General features: G+C 35.7%; 1 protein-coding gene across 5 annotated transcripts in view; it reads left to right on the forward strand.

Moving 5' to 3' along the window:
• Positions 1–17,362, forward strand: part of SRBD1 (S1 RNA binding domain 1) — a 127,550-nt gene that overhangs the window by 65,766 nt on the left and 44,422 nt on the right. For all 5 annotated transcript variants that reach the window (XM_083829100.1, XM_083829102.1, XM_083829103.1 and 2 more), the window contains exon 17: positions 9,166–9,248. In XM_083829100.1, the coding sequence (XP_083685226.1) occupies positions 9,166–9,248 (83 nt within the window). The remainder of the gene's footprint in view (positions 1–9,165; positions 9,249–17,362) is intronic.

A 17,362-nucleotide genomic window follows, 5' to 3' on the forward strand; every position in this document is an offset into this window, starting at 1 on the left:
CTTTGTGAAACTTATTAATGTGTGTCCTCTTGAGGCTTTGTGACTACCTTTCTTAAGGATTAGTGGAAGGGCAGTGAGGGAACTGAGGGGCTGGGTGGGTGACTGCAGTTCTTCTTTCTGTCCCCCTGTGTCCTCTGCCCATCTTCTTAAAGAAGGAGTCAAATATTTAATTTTGGCTTAGTTTTTTTTTAAAGCAGTCGAATTAATACTTACCTGGCTGTCTTGATATGTTTTTGTTGTCATTGTTTTGTTTTATTCTGAGCTGCCATCTGTGCAATACTTTGCGTATTTGAGCTCTGGTTAACTTTTATGGCAACTTCAAGTAGGAGTTATTTATCGTGACTTACACATAATTAGACTTATACATAATCTTCTGGGTTATTCCAGGTCTCTTTGGTTGAGATTTGCCTGTGCCTTTTTTTAGTGGACCTGGGTGCAAGTTTTCCTTTGATGTAGCTGTAACACCATGCTGAGTGAATAGTTACTAGTTATATAGTTAATAGCCCGGGTCTGGATATATGTTCAGTAATATTAAATGAGGAATTAATTCACTTCATTAAATTGATAATTTACCTTTCATTTTTACATGACTGCTCTAACAAATAAGCAGTCTCTTTTTTTCACTATTTAAAAAACAAAATAAATTAACACACTTCATTGTACTGGTTTATAAAAAATCATGCAGGTAAACTTGAATGTTAGAATTCTTTAAACATGGGATGTGGTGGTAAAGAGAGCTATGTCTTTTCACACATCACATAAGTATTATCATTTATTAGAACAGATCTCATGCTAAGCCTCTGATTTACTTCCATACCTGAATGTGATCAAATGAATTTGGTTTTTAATCTGCCCTTCTGTTCTCAGATGGTGAAACAAGAATAACATACTTCATCTAATGCAGCAAATCCAAGAAGTGCCCATTTTTTTTCCCCCAACCACATAGCTGTGTCACCCTGTTAGTAAAATAATGAATGTAGGTAAAATGCTCCTTAAGATTACTTTTTGAAAAGATTTGGGAGTGCTAACAGGGCAAGAATGTGTGTCACGCAGCATGCACAGGTATGATCCAGTATAGAAACAGTTTTATTTCTAAAGGATGATTTCTGAGGATAAAGAGTCTGGGAGAGCAAAAGGTCACACAGCACAGCTTGCTTTAGCATTGTCAAATCCCATCTGCTTGTCTTCTCTCCACAGGGCAGAATACATTGGATTATTGTACACTCAAAGTTCAGCAAACCACTTGCACTTTTCCTTGCAAAAGAAAGCCTTATAGGCTTTTGGGGCTTGTTAGGACTTAGAGACTGTCATGCTGCAGGGCTTTATTCCCTTGGGTGCTGTTAAAGATAGAGACATACAGTTCAGAGCTGTCATACTGGCCAGCAGATGGAATGTAAAGATCAGAAAAAAATATAATTTCTTTTGACTTTATCTTAAGGAAAGTAAAACAATTTGATGATTAGATGTGTGGGACATAGTGCCTTGATGTCTACTTGAGCTAATTTCTTCATATTCTTAAAAGAGCACTCTTCCCCCTTGGCTACTCAGGAGAGAAGGTCATTTTTCAAAAACTTTATTGGACAGAAGTCTTACGGTTAAACCATTCACGCTGCTTTCTAAGTGGAAGCTTCCTTCTATAGCTAATCATAGAGGATTGGTACAAGCTCCACAAGTTTTCAGAAAGACATAGAAGAAAGGAAAGTAAGCTCTGAATTTTTTTGTACATTGAAAACGTTTTGCATCTGCTACAAAATCTTACTCGTTTAGTTGGGTTGCATACAATTACAGGTGAACAAATTGAAATTGCATTCCATATTTCATCATCTTTATTCTGTAGCTTTTAAGGAGTTTAATTATACTGTTGGAAGGGAGCAGATGCAATGGTCAGAAACAAAATGGGTGGTGAACAGCACTAAAAGGTAAGGAGGACTTGTTGCTTCTCTCCCTGTAGGACCCAGCTCCTACCAATGTGCAGAATGACCAGAAGCTGGTCTAAAGCTTAAAGTAGACTGGGTTGTACTGTTTAAACAGAAATTAGAGTAAATCTGAATGATTTTTAAAAAAACATTCCATAGCTACAGATAGTTTGGAAATCATAGGGCCTCTTATAGTTGTGCATGAACACAAGCATCTACATCAGGTTTTTGAGAAACAGAAATGGATTTAAATTAATGGAAAACAGTGAGACAGTGGTGCTGGTGCTGAATGGTTGGTTACACAGTTGTTGGAGATGTTTGACAGCCTTTACTTTCTTGTTATTCTAGACAAGAATCTAACATTTTTCCAATTCATGCAAACTTGATGGCATGCATGAGAGCTGATATATAATCACCAGCATCCTGCTAATCTGCACTGTTTTTCCTCTGAAGCAGTAGAATATGGTAGTGGACAGGAGGAGTTTGATATCTTATCTGCAAAATCGAGATCCACTGAGATTCCGCAAGGCTTCTGTCTTGTTACAGAATTAAAACAGGAGGTTATTTTGAGCTCGGTGAAAACTCCTCTCTCTGGCTGTTTTGGATCAGTATTTACAGTAAGCTAAGATGTGTGTGTGTGTGTAGCTTTTAACTGAGCATCATTCTCTGTAGATGTGCTGATGTTTGCACGTGATGTGTAATCTTTGCAGAATTTGTGGAAAGACGTGATATTCACCTTGCCTTCCTCTCACAAACCTATTTCTCATATCCCAGATGGGTCTGAGTTCAGCAGATGGACTTTGTCTTTTATTTACAGAGCATCGTTTGTTGCACTTCTGGACAATCTGAAAATGCGCCACTAGTTCTGCCTAAAAGCAATCTCCCAAAGCAGCGCATTAGGCCTGGCTCTGGTAAAGGCAGTTGCTATTAGCATAAAAGAGTTAGATTAGAAAATGGTTTATTTCCCTTGCTAGGGATGTAACTCTATGCATGCGTTTGTCTATGTATTTTCATTAAAAGGCTTTGCTTCTTTGAAGCCTTGAGCCGGAGGAATGACGAGTACAAGGCTGCTCTTTAATTGGAGGAGGTTTTTGTTTTGCTTTTAATATAGCAGTGCAGTTCACCAAAGCTGCTGCTGCTCTTACAGGCATAGGAAAGAACATTCTGGTCACTTATGAAAGGTTGCTGACATAAGTGAATAACTCCTGTAAGTACAGAACTTCAAGTAATTTTCACTTTTAGTAGTCATAGTAATCAATGCCATGGTGATGCGGTTAAAATAAGGACCAGTGATCTGAACGAGAAAAGCGTACTGACAATTTCTACCTTTTACGCTGAGCAGATGGGGAAGGAGTTTACTGAATTTATACCATCCTGTATGACTAACCCATTTGTAGGGTGGAAAAATTACATAGGCTCCAATTAGGTAATTATATATCTCTCATCTAAGGTTGAACTAAAAAACAAAACAAAAGACCAAAACCACTATCATCCTGTGATAGAGAAACTATTAATACTAAAATAGAGGAAAGTGGGTTTAGATAGTGTTTCTAAGAAAAATACTGGTTTTAGAAAGTTGCATTGTAATATTCACTTGCTGAGGATTTCATCTTTGGATGTATTTCTTAGTTGCTTTTTGTATACAAACTGTCTCGTTTAAAGATTTTTGTAGTAAGTAAATAGAATATTGTCATTCATTATTTCATTAATCTTAAGCAAATAACAGATTATCAGTTTTATGGAGTTAAAAGTAAACTAAAATGTAACCTTTTTAAAACAAAAACCTGCTCACTTGCCACAGAAGAATTTTGGATGAAATGCAGCTGTTGAACAGTTGCTTAAAATAAATTGCATACTTTAAACCCACCAAGAAGATATATGAGGATTCAAAACTGTGTCACAATTCCTGACCTACTGAGAAAGAATGCTTAATGAAAAGACTACTGTACGTTTCACTGTATCCTTTGCAAGGAGGGTGAAATTCAGGTCAACAGGATAGAAAGCTTCCAGGACTCAGGAAACCTGAACAATCGATCACTGAGTAAACATTATTGCGGATACTTATGGAGAGTAATTGATCTTGAACACAATAATAAGCTTTATAAAAGGATTTAAATAAGTTGTAATGTTCCCATATCTACCCTCATATGATATATTCAGAGTAATTACATATGCATTTATGAGTTAGTCTTTGATTACATTAATACATTATTCTTCTGTAATTGACATATGCTGTTTCAACACAGACTTTTAAGGTGCAAAGGTTAATTTAAAAATGGGGGGGCGGAGGAGGATGAATTACTTGGAAGTTCTTGTAGGATTTCTCAGCTACATTTTCTTTCAAGAACAAAATACTGAGGTTTTATAATAAAAGTACAGAATGTTCTTATTTGTGACAAAATTGATGTTGAACTGCAATAGCCTTGTAGCTTGTGGCTGACAAATAGTTATTTGTTTAAAAAGATAATTGTAAAACTACCCACTGCCTTCACATCTTCATATTGATTCAAAATACAGATCAGTTTTCCCATTTGTGAGGTAGCTACAGTGACACGGTTAGTGATGGGGACATGTTTTTTATCCTTATATAAAGACCCATTTATATGTGTGTTTAAAGAGATGCCATCATCATAAAACCTGGGACTTCAGCCAAAAATTATTTGCCTCTTGTAGTGGCAAGCAACGTTTGAATACCACTGTAACTGAATAAATATATATATATATATATATATATTATTTTTTTTTTCTTCTTCTTCCACCCATAGTCATTTCTGGCTCATTTTTACAATTTCCTTATCTACAGCCATTAAGTTTTCGCTTTATGGTGTGGCTCTTGCATATAGCACTACAAAAAGAGAACATTTTAATATATAGTTGTCTTAACTATAAAAATTGGCAAGCTGCCCCTGAAGCAGGCACAGTACTTGAAACTATTTATAATATATTTTTGTGGCCTAGTTGACAAGATTTCTAGCTGTTCCTGCACCTTAAATAGTATGCACATCTGGCTTTGGCTGTAACAATTGGTTAATATCTATTCCACTACTGAGGAGAGGCAGGTAGCCTAATTAAGAAGTTAGCACTAATTCTGTATTTAGGGCTGGCAGCTAATACAGCCCGTGTGTGTGTATATGTATGTATGTGTATATACATATATATATATATATGTACACACATACATACATACATACACACACATACCCTCTAGAGAAACAGTTGGAAGCTGTTATGTTGTTCTTTCCCCCTTGCTGTCAAGAACGGATAGTCTGCAGTCTGAAAAAAAAAATTGACTGAAAACTTATCAGTCTTCCAGAGTGGAAACTCTCCTTTTTAATCCCTGTGAAAAATGATATTCCTTATTGTAGAAAGTATTAGTAAAAAACAAGTTTAAATGCATAATGTGCATGTGTGAGGAAAATAGTCTTAATTTAAAATTTTTCAGTTTGGAATTGAGAGATTTGATCATTTAAGACAGGAGTAGTCAGATAATTAAGGATGTTTGCAAGTTCATGAGGGCACATCTGCTCATTAGCTACTAAGAAACAAAACGTTTTAATACAATTCTGTATTTTCTATGAAGATTAGAGTCTGAGACTGATGTGAGTTGTGCAGGCAACTCTTATGCAAGCTTTTCAGCCGCTGCACTGTTATCACTGGCAGGCAAAAATATTTAAATATCTGAAGGGTTTGTCTTGTCAAACAACCATAGTACAGTCAACTGAGACCACCAAACAGTTAAATTACCTTTCTTAGAAAATGACAGAAAAGGTCCTAATGACAAGACAGTCTTTCAGCTAATATGCTTTCTGTAACCTTCTTTATTTCTCTTTGTATTTGGAGGTGAAGTTAATCCACATTAAAGTCAGAGGACCACCTAGGCCATCCTGTCCCCTCAAGCTTTTAAATTTTACATGGATTTACTGCATGGCAGCACAATATGTTGCTGTCATTCCAAATATTACAATAATGTTTTGTTCTTAATTGACAACTTGAAGAAGCTTTGTAGCTATCTGGTGTGCAATTGTTTTCTACTAGAATGACGTCTCATCCTGATGCTAATGCTCTGTTTAATATTGAATAACGTTTTTCCCATTTTACTTAGAGTAGCATATTTTGTGAATGATATATCAAAAACTTCATTTGGTACTGCAGATAATTTTTTGAGAAACCTGATTTTCTGTTTTTTCCCTGCATGCCATCATGGAGCTTTATTTATTTGGTTGTTTGTTAGAAAAAATGAAGCATACCTTAATAACAGTGGAAGTGAGACTGCACTGCCACTTTATTTCATCGTTAGTGTTCTAAAAATTAATTGTTAATAGCTGTTCCTGAAATGGGCTTTAAAACATACAAGCGATTACCTTTAATAAATATCTGTATTACTGTAATATTTTAATCTGAAAAATGCTTGAAGTACAGTGATTTAATTTTTATGAGGACAATGTAAGACCATCAGGTTTTACTGTCTGATTTTGCAGTCTGGTCCACAGGGAGCAGACCTTGCATTTCTGCAGAGTCCTCATGATTTCAGCCAGGCTCTGCTTGCATTGCAAGAGTCCAGCCACATGGATCAAATTGCTGGAGTGGAGCCTCAGTGCCCCCTAAAAAGATACATCTATTGAAGTGTGCTATTAATATAACAAAGAAAAGGTGGGTTTGTCTGTGCAAGAGACAGTGGATGTTCATCTTGAGTCACTGTTGGAGTGAATTTGTGCCTGGAGAGAATCTGTACTCTCTTTAATGTTTTCCCTATTGTGCCATCTTTTATTTTGAATTTGAAGTGTTCTGGAGTAAAATAGAGGCTTCAGTGGAAATTCAGCAGGTCAGCTGTCCTGCTGGCACGACTGTAGGAACTGCATCCTTTAAACCATACAACTGACTGCTAATTGATCTTTACGCTTCAATATTGGAACTATTTCCTGTATCATCCAGGAAAGCACTTAACTATCTGTGTAATTTTATGCATGCAAAGAGTATTGCTGGCTCCGGTGGGATTACCGCCATGCATCTGTGCTGAAGGGCTTTGCCGGGTCAGGGCCTGCACCTCTGCTGGAAGCCTCGTAGGGATATGACGGCATTGTCAATCTAGCTGTTAGGAAACGAAGAGTCCACGTTTTACTTTTCATTTAAGATTCCTTAGAGAAGGTTATGCTTGGAAATTTCCCGTAGCAGCCTATCTGTGTAGTTGCCTGTTTTTAAAAGATGTAATGAAAGGCGATGTGGACAGTGACATATGTTGCTCTCAGTTGTCTAAAATGTAGCTTTTGAAACTTTTCTATTAGGTTAAAAAGAAAATTCTGTAGAACATTCTGTGGATATTGAGTTTAAGATAACTTATGGCAGATAAATATTGTACACAGAGACATAAAAGCATTCAGAAGAAATACCTGTACAGTTTTAAATGTTTCCTGTTTTGTATTGATACTGCTTTCACTAGTGTTCTGTTCCAGTTCTGTTTGTTAGGTGACTGGTGATAGGTACTACTAGTGTTTCAAGGAAATTAATATGATTATTGTAAGAAAGCATTTCTGTAGTAAGCTATGTGAGCTATAAAAATTGTACTTGCACTAGTTAGCCTTTTGTGATTTTTGACGAGAAGGCATATATGATAGCCTTTGAATGCAGAACTTCTCTGTTAGAGAAGCAGGCGTGTCAGATGTCACCAGTGTAGTGCTCTCTGAGCTGAGCTAGCAAACTGCCATTGTCAGCATATGGAAAATAAAAAAAAGTATGAAGAGTCTTGTGTGGCTGCGCAGTGAACTTCATGCTAACTATACAGTTACTATTGCAAATCCTTCAAAGTAAATCCTTCGAAGTGAAATCTATTATGATGTCTTCAGTTGACAAATTTTGCAGTTCTTGTTTGAGAATCTTGCATAACTAATAAATAGGCATTAGGTTTACTGTTTTGGCTTCAAGTATCAGTGTTTAGTTGAATCCTTTTCCAAAGCGCTTTGAAGTCATTAACAATCTGCAGTAGTGGTAATCGCCATTCAGATTAGGGCCTCAAAGGTTATTAAGGCATTGGAGCTCTTTTCATACAAGGAATGGCTGAGAGAACTGGGATTGAGGAAAAAAAAGAAGGCTTGGAAGGATGTCATTGATGTATGGAAATGCCTGACGGGGTGGAATGAAGAAGGAGGCAAACTCTTCTTAGTAGTGACCACTGGCAGGACAAGAGGGCGCAAATAGAAACTCAGGAAATTCCATCTGAACACACAAAAAACCCCACTTCTTTATTGTGACAGTGGTCGAACACTGGCACAGGTTACCTTGAGAGATTGTGGAGTCTCCATCCATGGAGATATTCAGAACCCAGCTGGACACAGTCCTGGGCAACCTGCTCTAGCTCACCTTGCTTGAGCAAGGGAGTTGGATGAGATGATCTCAAAAGGTCCTGTTGAATGTAAATACATAAGTGATTCTGAGTAAAGCTTATATATATGTGTGTGTATATATATATTAAAAAAGTAAAGCTCTGTAAAACTTTATATAAAATATTTGTTTTATGTAAAAATATATCATGTATATAATTGTATATCATACAATCATATCTTCGTGTAATTTGTCTTGTTTTATATAAACAAAATAACAGGTGAGATACTTCCAGTTTTCCAATTTAAAGATTACGTATGTATCATTGACCAAACCACCAAATGGATATACACTCTTATTCCTGACTTCTGTCTGTTCTTCCTCTGTCTCTTGATATCCTTTAAAATAAATTTAAAGGTAAAATAAACTTTAGAAAAAGCATCTTGGTGTGACTAATGCCAGCTGTGGGTGTGGTTTTGAAGGTAGTAGCTTTCAAAGAGCCACAGCCATCTTCTGTCCTATCCCCATTTCTGTCATTCTTAATACAAATGCACAAATGATATATATCTGTGATTTAAGATTGAAGATTATAATTTTAAGTGCTAACTATGCATTTTAATATAGAGATGAGGGAGAAATTTACTGTACACAGTTGTGTTTACTAGCTCTGTGGCCTGAGTAAATGATTTTAATGTTGTGATTACAGTACGAAATCTTCTTAAGTCTTTGCATGAATTCTTCAATTAAAAAGTTTCATTAATGTACATTTCATCTCCTGTCTAGCAAAGAAAAAAATATTCTATTTGAATAGTGAAAATTTCCAGGTTAAAAAAAAAAAGTTAAATTTGTAGAAGGCTGAAAAAATTAGCAAAACCAGTTATATAATTGTGATTTTTCAGATAAAACAATATTTTTTTCTAATTCTGTTTTTCAGTTTCCATAGCTAGACGTGTACAAGACCCATTAGCTGAGCTAGTGAAAATTGAGCCCAAACACATAGGAGTTGGAATGTATCAGGTAAGGTAATATATATCATTTAATCTCAGTAATCCATCATGATATAGAGCAACATCAAAATGCTTTTTTTTATAATCAAGTGCCAACTAGTCTCCTTTTACAGATATTTGTAGAATTGGTAGAATGGTAGTAAATGCCTTTGAAAAAGTCATAGAATGCCTCTTTTCTAATCTCCAGTTTTAACGATTGTGATTGAGACTCAGAAATGGCTGTAGCCAGATTTATAGTCTATTAAAAACATCAGATCAGACAGGTAACCTGATCTGTAAAGCCTTCTCTCTTTTTTTTTTTTTTTTGCATTGTTACAGCAATGAGGTTTTAGCTCTTGTGTAAAATACAATAAGATATTGATCCTCCATTTAGAAGCCATTAATTTGTGCTATTAGGTGCATTCCTTCTTAGAAGTTTGTAATAAAGCATTTGTTTTGAAGTTTTGGATTTACTAAAGTTGAACTGGAAAATGTTTGGTAGCTCTTCTGTACGTTTTTGTAGGTTGTTTCTGGGAAGTAACATCTACCTTCAAAACGTGTTTAGAAAGGGAATGGTATTGAGAAATGGTACATAAGACATTATTATTTTATAGCATTTTGACATCCATACAGGAAAGTGTTTATGCAAGTGCTTAATTCCCACCAAACAGAGATGTGAAAAAACAAAAGAGCAACAAACCCAGAAAAATTAGCATGTGCTTTTGTCGTTAATTTTGAGACTACAGAATGTAGGTAAATTTGAAAGGCAGGAACAGAAGTAAAAATAGAAAGCACAGAAGAGTCTGGATCTGTGCTTTCAGGTAAGCGTGTGAGAGTTAATGGGGTAGAATGCAATTAGCAGACTAGAATAATCTACTTCCACTGCTAAAGGTGGTGTGACAAATTTCAAAGAGGTGTGTATCCTGGATTATTGCATTTTTATATTTTAGAAAGAACTGTGGTCAACATTTTAGTTGTTAAAGGTAGCAGGCAACGCTGTTTTTGCAAGCTGTACTTTTGTTGCTGCAGAGTATGTTTTATGTATTTGTGTTCCTTCCTAATTGCAGAACTTAGTAAAACTAACTTACATAATTAATCTTTCAGTATGAACTATACCGTAGTTTTTGAGGAAAATTATCTTGAAAGACTGAAATATTGTGGAGTTGTTTAACTTATATATCTCTATTTCAGTAAAAGTGGGCTTTTAATGATGGCAGCTAAAATCAAGGTAGTCATTTGTCAAAAAAAAAAAAACATTCAGTCTGAAGCACACTTTTTTTTTTGATTTCCTTACTCATGGAGACGCACTGCTATTATTTATAAAATTAGCAGCAGTAACAACAATGAAAAGTGATATAGATTTTTGTAGGTCTCTGTTTTAAGGAATAAAGTTTTTAAAAAAAATCTTGAAATGCTATGTCCTAGTCACAGCCCTTTGAGTAGAAGTTGGTTGTTTTAAAACTAATTTTTTAAAAAATCAATACCAAAATGGAATACCTTACTGTTTGAAGTATACTGTGGATTACTGTGTGTAATTTGCGTTACTTGGCCAGGAGGTACTCATTTAGATATACACTATCTACTGTGGCCCGTGTGTATGTTACAGAGAAGCATATGTTGAAAGCTAAAAGGCATAGAGTTGGTAGTTGTATGGTTTTGGGAGCATAATATCAGGTAGATATTGCAATGACCATATTGTAGCTGTTCACTATAGCCTCAGTGGCTGAAGCCAGCATGATTTACTTGGTACAGGCTAACAGGGTAAGTACCAACTCAGGAAATTGAGTCTGGTCAATTGAGATTTGTGTTAACTCATTTTAAACAACAAAAAAAAGTTTGTACTTCACCACCGGATTTTATTCTTCTTTCAAGTTATGATTCTGAGTTTGTGCAGTACCAAGAAAATCTGTTTTGTCAGAGAAAAATAAACAGGCCCCCAGTCTCCTAACAGGTACTTCCTTTAACAAAGAGAAGCACCACCTGATTTATTAGGGTCTCTCACAGGCTAAAATTCCAGTTGCCTAAAGGTCCTTGTTTTCTTTTATCTTTATCTCATTAGGAAAATCGTTCTTTCCTCCCAGACAAGAACCTAGCCAGAATTAATTTATCACCTTCAGTTCATATTAGTATGATTTCTTCTGTAGTTGAACATGAGGATGATGCTCAAGCTCTGCCTGATGCAGAATATGTTTGCCTTGTCACCTCCCAGTGCCAGTTCAAGGCTTAATTCATATCAGGAAAGTAGTTAGTGGCTCAATACGTTATTACACTGCAAACTGAATTTTTGGCTGATGAATCACCACTGTAATTGTAATGTGCTTGGATGATGTAGATAAGAGCTGAGAACAAAGCTGCTTCACAAAGGTTGTGGTTAGGGAATTGAATTCCAGAGCAAAGAAAATGGATTAAAAAGAAAAAGAATCGGGGGGTGTGGGGGGGAATCTTTCCTCTCAAACAGAAACCCAGCTTTTCATATGAGAATAAACCAGCACTGGAATAAACATTCTGTTCACTATTCTCTATCAAAGACAAATAACTTCAGGTAATAGGGGAATTAAATTAATAAAACTTTAAAAAGTCAAAGCTTGAATCTGCATTATAAGGCAGAGAAGGGAAGAAGAATGCGAAGGGACAAGGTTAAGTTTGGCTAGTTCTTTGCTTTTGGTTTGATGTGCAGAATTCCTGGATGCTAGAAAAATAGTAACCTCAGCAGGGAAAATACATATCATGGTGATGGGAGCTCCACCTCACCTGTAGCCTAGGAACGCAAGGTATGGTATGTGTTGAAGGGTCAGAATTTTTTAACAAGTCATGTCAAATATTAAAAAATGTTTGATCTTGAAAACGCAACATCCTATTTGGTCTTTGTAGTTTTTGGAGTGCAAAAAATCTCTCTGTGATATATTTTTGAATGCGGTAACATATTTGCGATTTAACACATTTGGAAAATTAACATCCCAAAAGTATGTAAGTCATAATGTATGCAGCTTTATAACCTCTGAAGTGCTTGATTCCAGATGTAGCTGGAACATTTTTGTCAAAAGAAATAAAATTTGTGACTGATACTCTTAAGCAATGGCTCCTTCAGGAGAAAAAAAAAATGTTGAGCTAATTCTTATTTAAGTTTGTTAAGCTAATACTTATTTATGTTGCTGGAGGATCCTGACCAAAACGGTTTCATAAAGGCTAATTGGAATACCTAATAATACGAGTTTAAAATTTGGAAATGCCTATTCAATTCCTTATTATCCTTTTTCCTCATCATGTTTCTCTCATTACTAAATTGTATCAGCTTTGCATTTGATTAAATATAGGACATTTTATTATTTCAGGTAAAATTTGTTAGGCATTTTAGTTGTGTGTTTGTTGTTGTTTTTTTGTTTTTTTCCCCAAAAAAAGATGGGTGCTTTGTGTTAAATGACAACACAACTAGAGGAAACACTTATAATCAGATATGTATCCTCCTTAGTAGGCCTGGTTGTATCTTAATTATGTTTTTTTTGACGGTTGTATTTCATATTTTATTACTTTTCTGAGCTCCCATCATGAAAATTATTTACTTGAGGCAAACTGACTGTACATTTAATAGTTTAATGCTTAATCATTTTGGAGATATTTGGGAGGCAAGGCTTTAAAAATACGGGAATCAAAGGAACTTCTAGGGTATCTCTAAGTCCAAGAATAAGATCATTTTGGTCAGCCTGATACAACTGCAGGCTGAAGAACTCTATGCATTATTTCCATTTGCTGTCTTTCGCACAAGAAAAGATGACTTGTGCCTTGCATTGCAGGTGTTTGTCAGCCCATTTTTAGAAAACCCCAGCAAAGGTGTCTGGTTAGCTTTAAGTCATTCTGAGGCTTAACAAACTTAATCATTGGATATATTTCTTTATTATCTAATTCAGTGTTCTGGATAAATTAAATATTGTTGTCTTGTTTCTCTAACAGAGGAAACTTGAAAATTAGCTTTTTAATAGGAAACTGCTAATATAAAAAGCTGTGAAGTAGCTGGTGAGTACAATTGTCGTAGTCTGAACATTGGCCATCACAAAGAATTGATACGCAGCTTAAGAAAAGCTTCATCATCGTTTTTCTGTAAAATATGTAGAGTTTTTAATGATGATATACAAGAGACATATCCTTTTCGTATCTGGTTTTGATTATAAATCCTTTGCATATTATGCTGTTATTTAATAACATGGAGCAAAGTACTGGAGCTGGCTGCTCCTTCAATCAGATATGTACATTTTTTGCTGACTATTTAAGAACTTTATTATTCTTGTTTATTTTTTGATTAATTGACCCATAGTGTATTTGAATTGTTAGGTGTATTACTTGGATAGCATAGGAGAATCACTCATGTATGATGTGAGAGCATGATGACATACGATGTGCAAGAGAGTAGGTTTTTTAATCTCTGAGGCGTGATTCTCAAAGCAACCTTAAACTTGAGCTTGCTTTATTAAGCTTATTAAAACAAATTTGTGTTGGTTTGCAACTTAGGTTTTTGTGATTAAGAAGACGAGATGCTTTATTTATTAGGTGAACAGTGCTTTATATTGTGTGATTCATGTAGCTCCTGTGGAAAACTCCGTTCAGTAGGAGCGTTGTTTGCTGGTCTGAACTGCAGATTTCAGGTTTCAACACCAAGTTGAACAGCCTGTCTACAGGCTTCAGCATTCTTTTTGTATTACTACACTGAATTTATACGTGCAGTTAAGCACAGAACTGGATCTCCTATGATATACTTGCAGTTCTGAGCTTGCTTATATTGTGTGGGTTTTTTTTTTTGTTTTTGTTTGTTTGTTTTTTGTACTTTAACTGGAATGGTGCATAAAGAGAACTTTGCATAAACAGTAGGTGTCTAAGGATACCAATGTTCAGTTTTGTATACGTCACTTAATAAGGGTGGTCTGATTACTGTGATGTAATTCATATCGCACCTTTTTGACAGCATATGACAACTGTTTTATTACAAATGTACTTCAAGTCGAAAAAAATAAAAATATGAAATATTATGTTGGTGGACTGGAGTCTATCTGCCACTGTAGGGTAGGTATGAGGAGAGAAACTGGCTACTGATATTAAAGAACCTCCTAAACAACGTAGACTAAAGGATATGTTCTCAGTATTGTTTTTTAAAAAAAAATTTACAGTGGCCCAGAATTTGTCCAGTTACTTCCTCTCTATTAGGTCTCATCTCTGAACAAATTCACTGGGACTTGAAAGACAGGCAAATGGGATAGTATTTCACAAGAATGCTCTTAGCTCTACTTCTCAATAAAGGAAACTTTAATCTCTTTCCTGAACCTCAAGTCTCCTGCAAAGAAGACTATTGTTAGTTTTTTTTCTCTCCAGCATAGAAAATAGAGTTGCTTGCTCTGAAACTTGAGGAAAAAGGAGAAAAGTACACCTCCAAGTTTTAAGGTGTACAAGATTTTTTTTGAGGGACAGGGTGTGGTGGTTTTCCCTGTAAAATCTCAGTAAAAGCAGGCAAAAATGTGTCTTGTCAGTAGGGAAAAGGTGTGCAAAGTAAGTGGATAGGTAGGCTGGTGAATACGTCTGTTTAATTCAGGAATTCTAACACACAGGAAATTATGGAAACCTTTTGTTAGGATTACTTATCCAGCCTTTAGTTAGGTTTTGCAGACCATTAATTTGCTGGCTGTAGATTCTCTTAATTATAGTGTAGTAGTGGTAAAGTATTAGCTTTGTGAGGAAACCAAGGAAAAATAATACCTGTTCTTGCCCAGCGTTGTTTTTAGGGTGAATAATGCACTTTTCATTTTGAAGAGTAAAGTCCTGTGAACCAAGCTGTCACAGATCTTTGGGAAGAAAATCTTTGCAGACAGCTTTGTCAGGAAGAGACAGGCAGTAATGGTAATGGCTTTTGGATGCTTCCTCACCCCATAAAATGAAGTGGATTCTTTTCTAAGTAAGTTACACCTCTGTTGGATTTGCATAATTTAAACCAATCTTCGGCAACAGTTTTGCTGCCTGCGGAATATGGTTTACATCCTGTAACTTGGCAGAGTCTCTTTGGTTGGGGCTAGCTGTTCTCTGGCTGGCAAATAGCACAGCAGTAGCACAATAATGTTTAGCTAGTCTGTTGTGGCCAGTTACAGCGAAGGGAAAACAAAAAGGAATATAGAAAGAAAATTAATGTTATTAATGATTTTGTAATTACTGTCATCTCCAAGGAAACATGCCAGTTCAGTGAGGTGAAATACTGTCCCTTTAAGGAAATGAAGGAAAATTGTGCTTGTGTATTTACAAAGAGTGCAAGAGCACAGCAGTATCACTGCATCTGCACATGTCACTCATGGAGCTGCCAATGGACTGCATCTATTTTTCACTGCTGTCACAAAAATGCATGCTAGAGAGCATTTGAAAACTGTCAGAGATGTTCCTTTGTAAGCAACCTGAACAGCAGGTAAATTTTAGATGTTAATGCTAATAATGTCCCTCTTGAGTTGCTATTTATTATTGGAGAATTTGTATCTGCATATGTGTATTTGTATAGAGGTTCTGAGATTTTAACAGAAGTAGGAAAGTTTTTGGAAGAAATGTTGATATATGGAGGTGGAATAATCTAAGCATGTTGATAGGAAACAGCTGTTTGACAGATTTGCCCTCACTTGTCAGTTGGTTAGTTGGTTTCTGATTGCTTAATTACCGATTCTGTTAGCAGAAGTTTCTTAGGAAGTTTTTTTGTCACCATATGAAAACAGGCTTGATGGAAACTTTCTCATGTGATTTGTGCTCTAATTGGATTAAAATTATACATCCTATAACCACCACCCCCCCCCCCCCAAAGAAAAAAGGGGGGGGGGGGGAAAGAAAGGTTGTTTACTGACACAAAAGAAGTAGGTAAGAGCTCCTGGGCAGAATTCCTCAGGTATAGTGTACCCTCTGTGCAAGCCTGTTTAATATTTCAGATTGCATTGCCTTTCTGTAAGTGTATTTGGGCAGAGCTAGTTCAAACACAGGTTAGATGAGTTATGAGCCAACCGGGTGGATTTAAACTCCTCTGAGACACTGTTCTGTTGCAGAAGCCAAGTGGCAAGAGGAGCAAAATGTGAGTTGCAAAGCTGGGATCTGGCAAATCACCTCGATGTGGCTCTTCTTTGCATCTGTTTGGAAATACTTAATTGACTAAAAGCTGGATGATGAAGCCTGTCTTTTCAAGAGTACCTTGACTGATCAGTTTCCTAAATGTGTGAGATGCTATTGGGTTTCCTGTTTACATTTAAAGTGTTTAATAACAGCAGGTAAAAATACACAATTTTAACAATGAATAATTGTTCGACTCCTTTCAGCTCAGAGTTTAAATCTTGGTTTTAAATTTTCATAATTTCTTTACAATTTTTGAAACGTTCTTAAAAATACCACAGTAAAATAACAGCCAGAGCACCACAGATTACTCTTGGAATTATCTATATCCCGGTTGTGATATTTGTATTCATAGAACTTGTGCTTCAAGCCCATCTTTTATTTCAAGAAATTTAAATCTCTTAAGGCGCTGTTGCAAATTCTAGTCAGATTTTAATGTAAACATTATAATGATGAAATTGATTGAACTATGACGGTAGTGAAAGCATCTCCTTTTTGATGAAAGGCAGGTAAAAGTGGCAGTTGAGATGTGAATCGCTTATGTGGGGGGGGTAGACTTAAACATCTTGCATGTAAATATTATTTGGTAGTGGAATTCCGTGGTTACTGTTTGCTGTGCAGTGGTCATATGTTGCATCTGTTGTTTTGGTTTCACGAATTAACACTATATTCATTTGACTCATAAGGGAAAATGCTAATATTATCATACTTCCAGTTTAGTTTGTAGCACAGCAGCTGTTGACTTGATATCCAAAACACTGAAATCAGGAATAAATTCATATTCACTTTCAGGAGGAGTCCATAACTGGCGTTGAAAGCCCTGATGACAGTTTAAACCTGTAACCTGTTTGTTAATAATTGTTAATAACTGTTTTAATGGTAAATATGTAAAATAAGAACTGGTATGCTTTTCACTGAAATACATTTAAAAAACACCTTTTTTTTCTTAGTTTGAACAAATGTCAAATTATGGAATGCTGCAAGAACTCTTTCACAGGTTCATTGAGCTTTGGTTTTATTTTTCACATTAAC

The sequence above is a fragment of the Anser anser genome (assembly GCF_964211835.1).
Source record: "Anser anser genome assembly, chromosome: 3".
NCBI lineage: Eukaryota > Metazoa > Chordata > Aves > Anseriformes > Anatidae > Anser > Anser anser.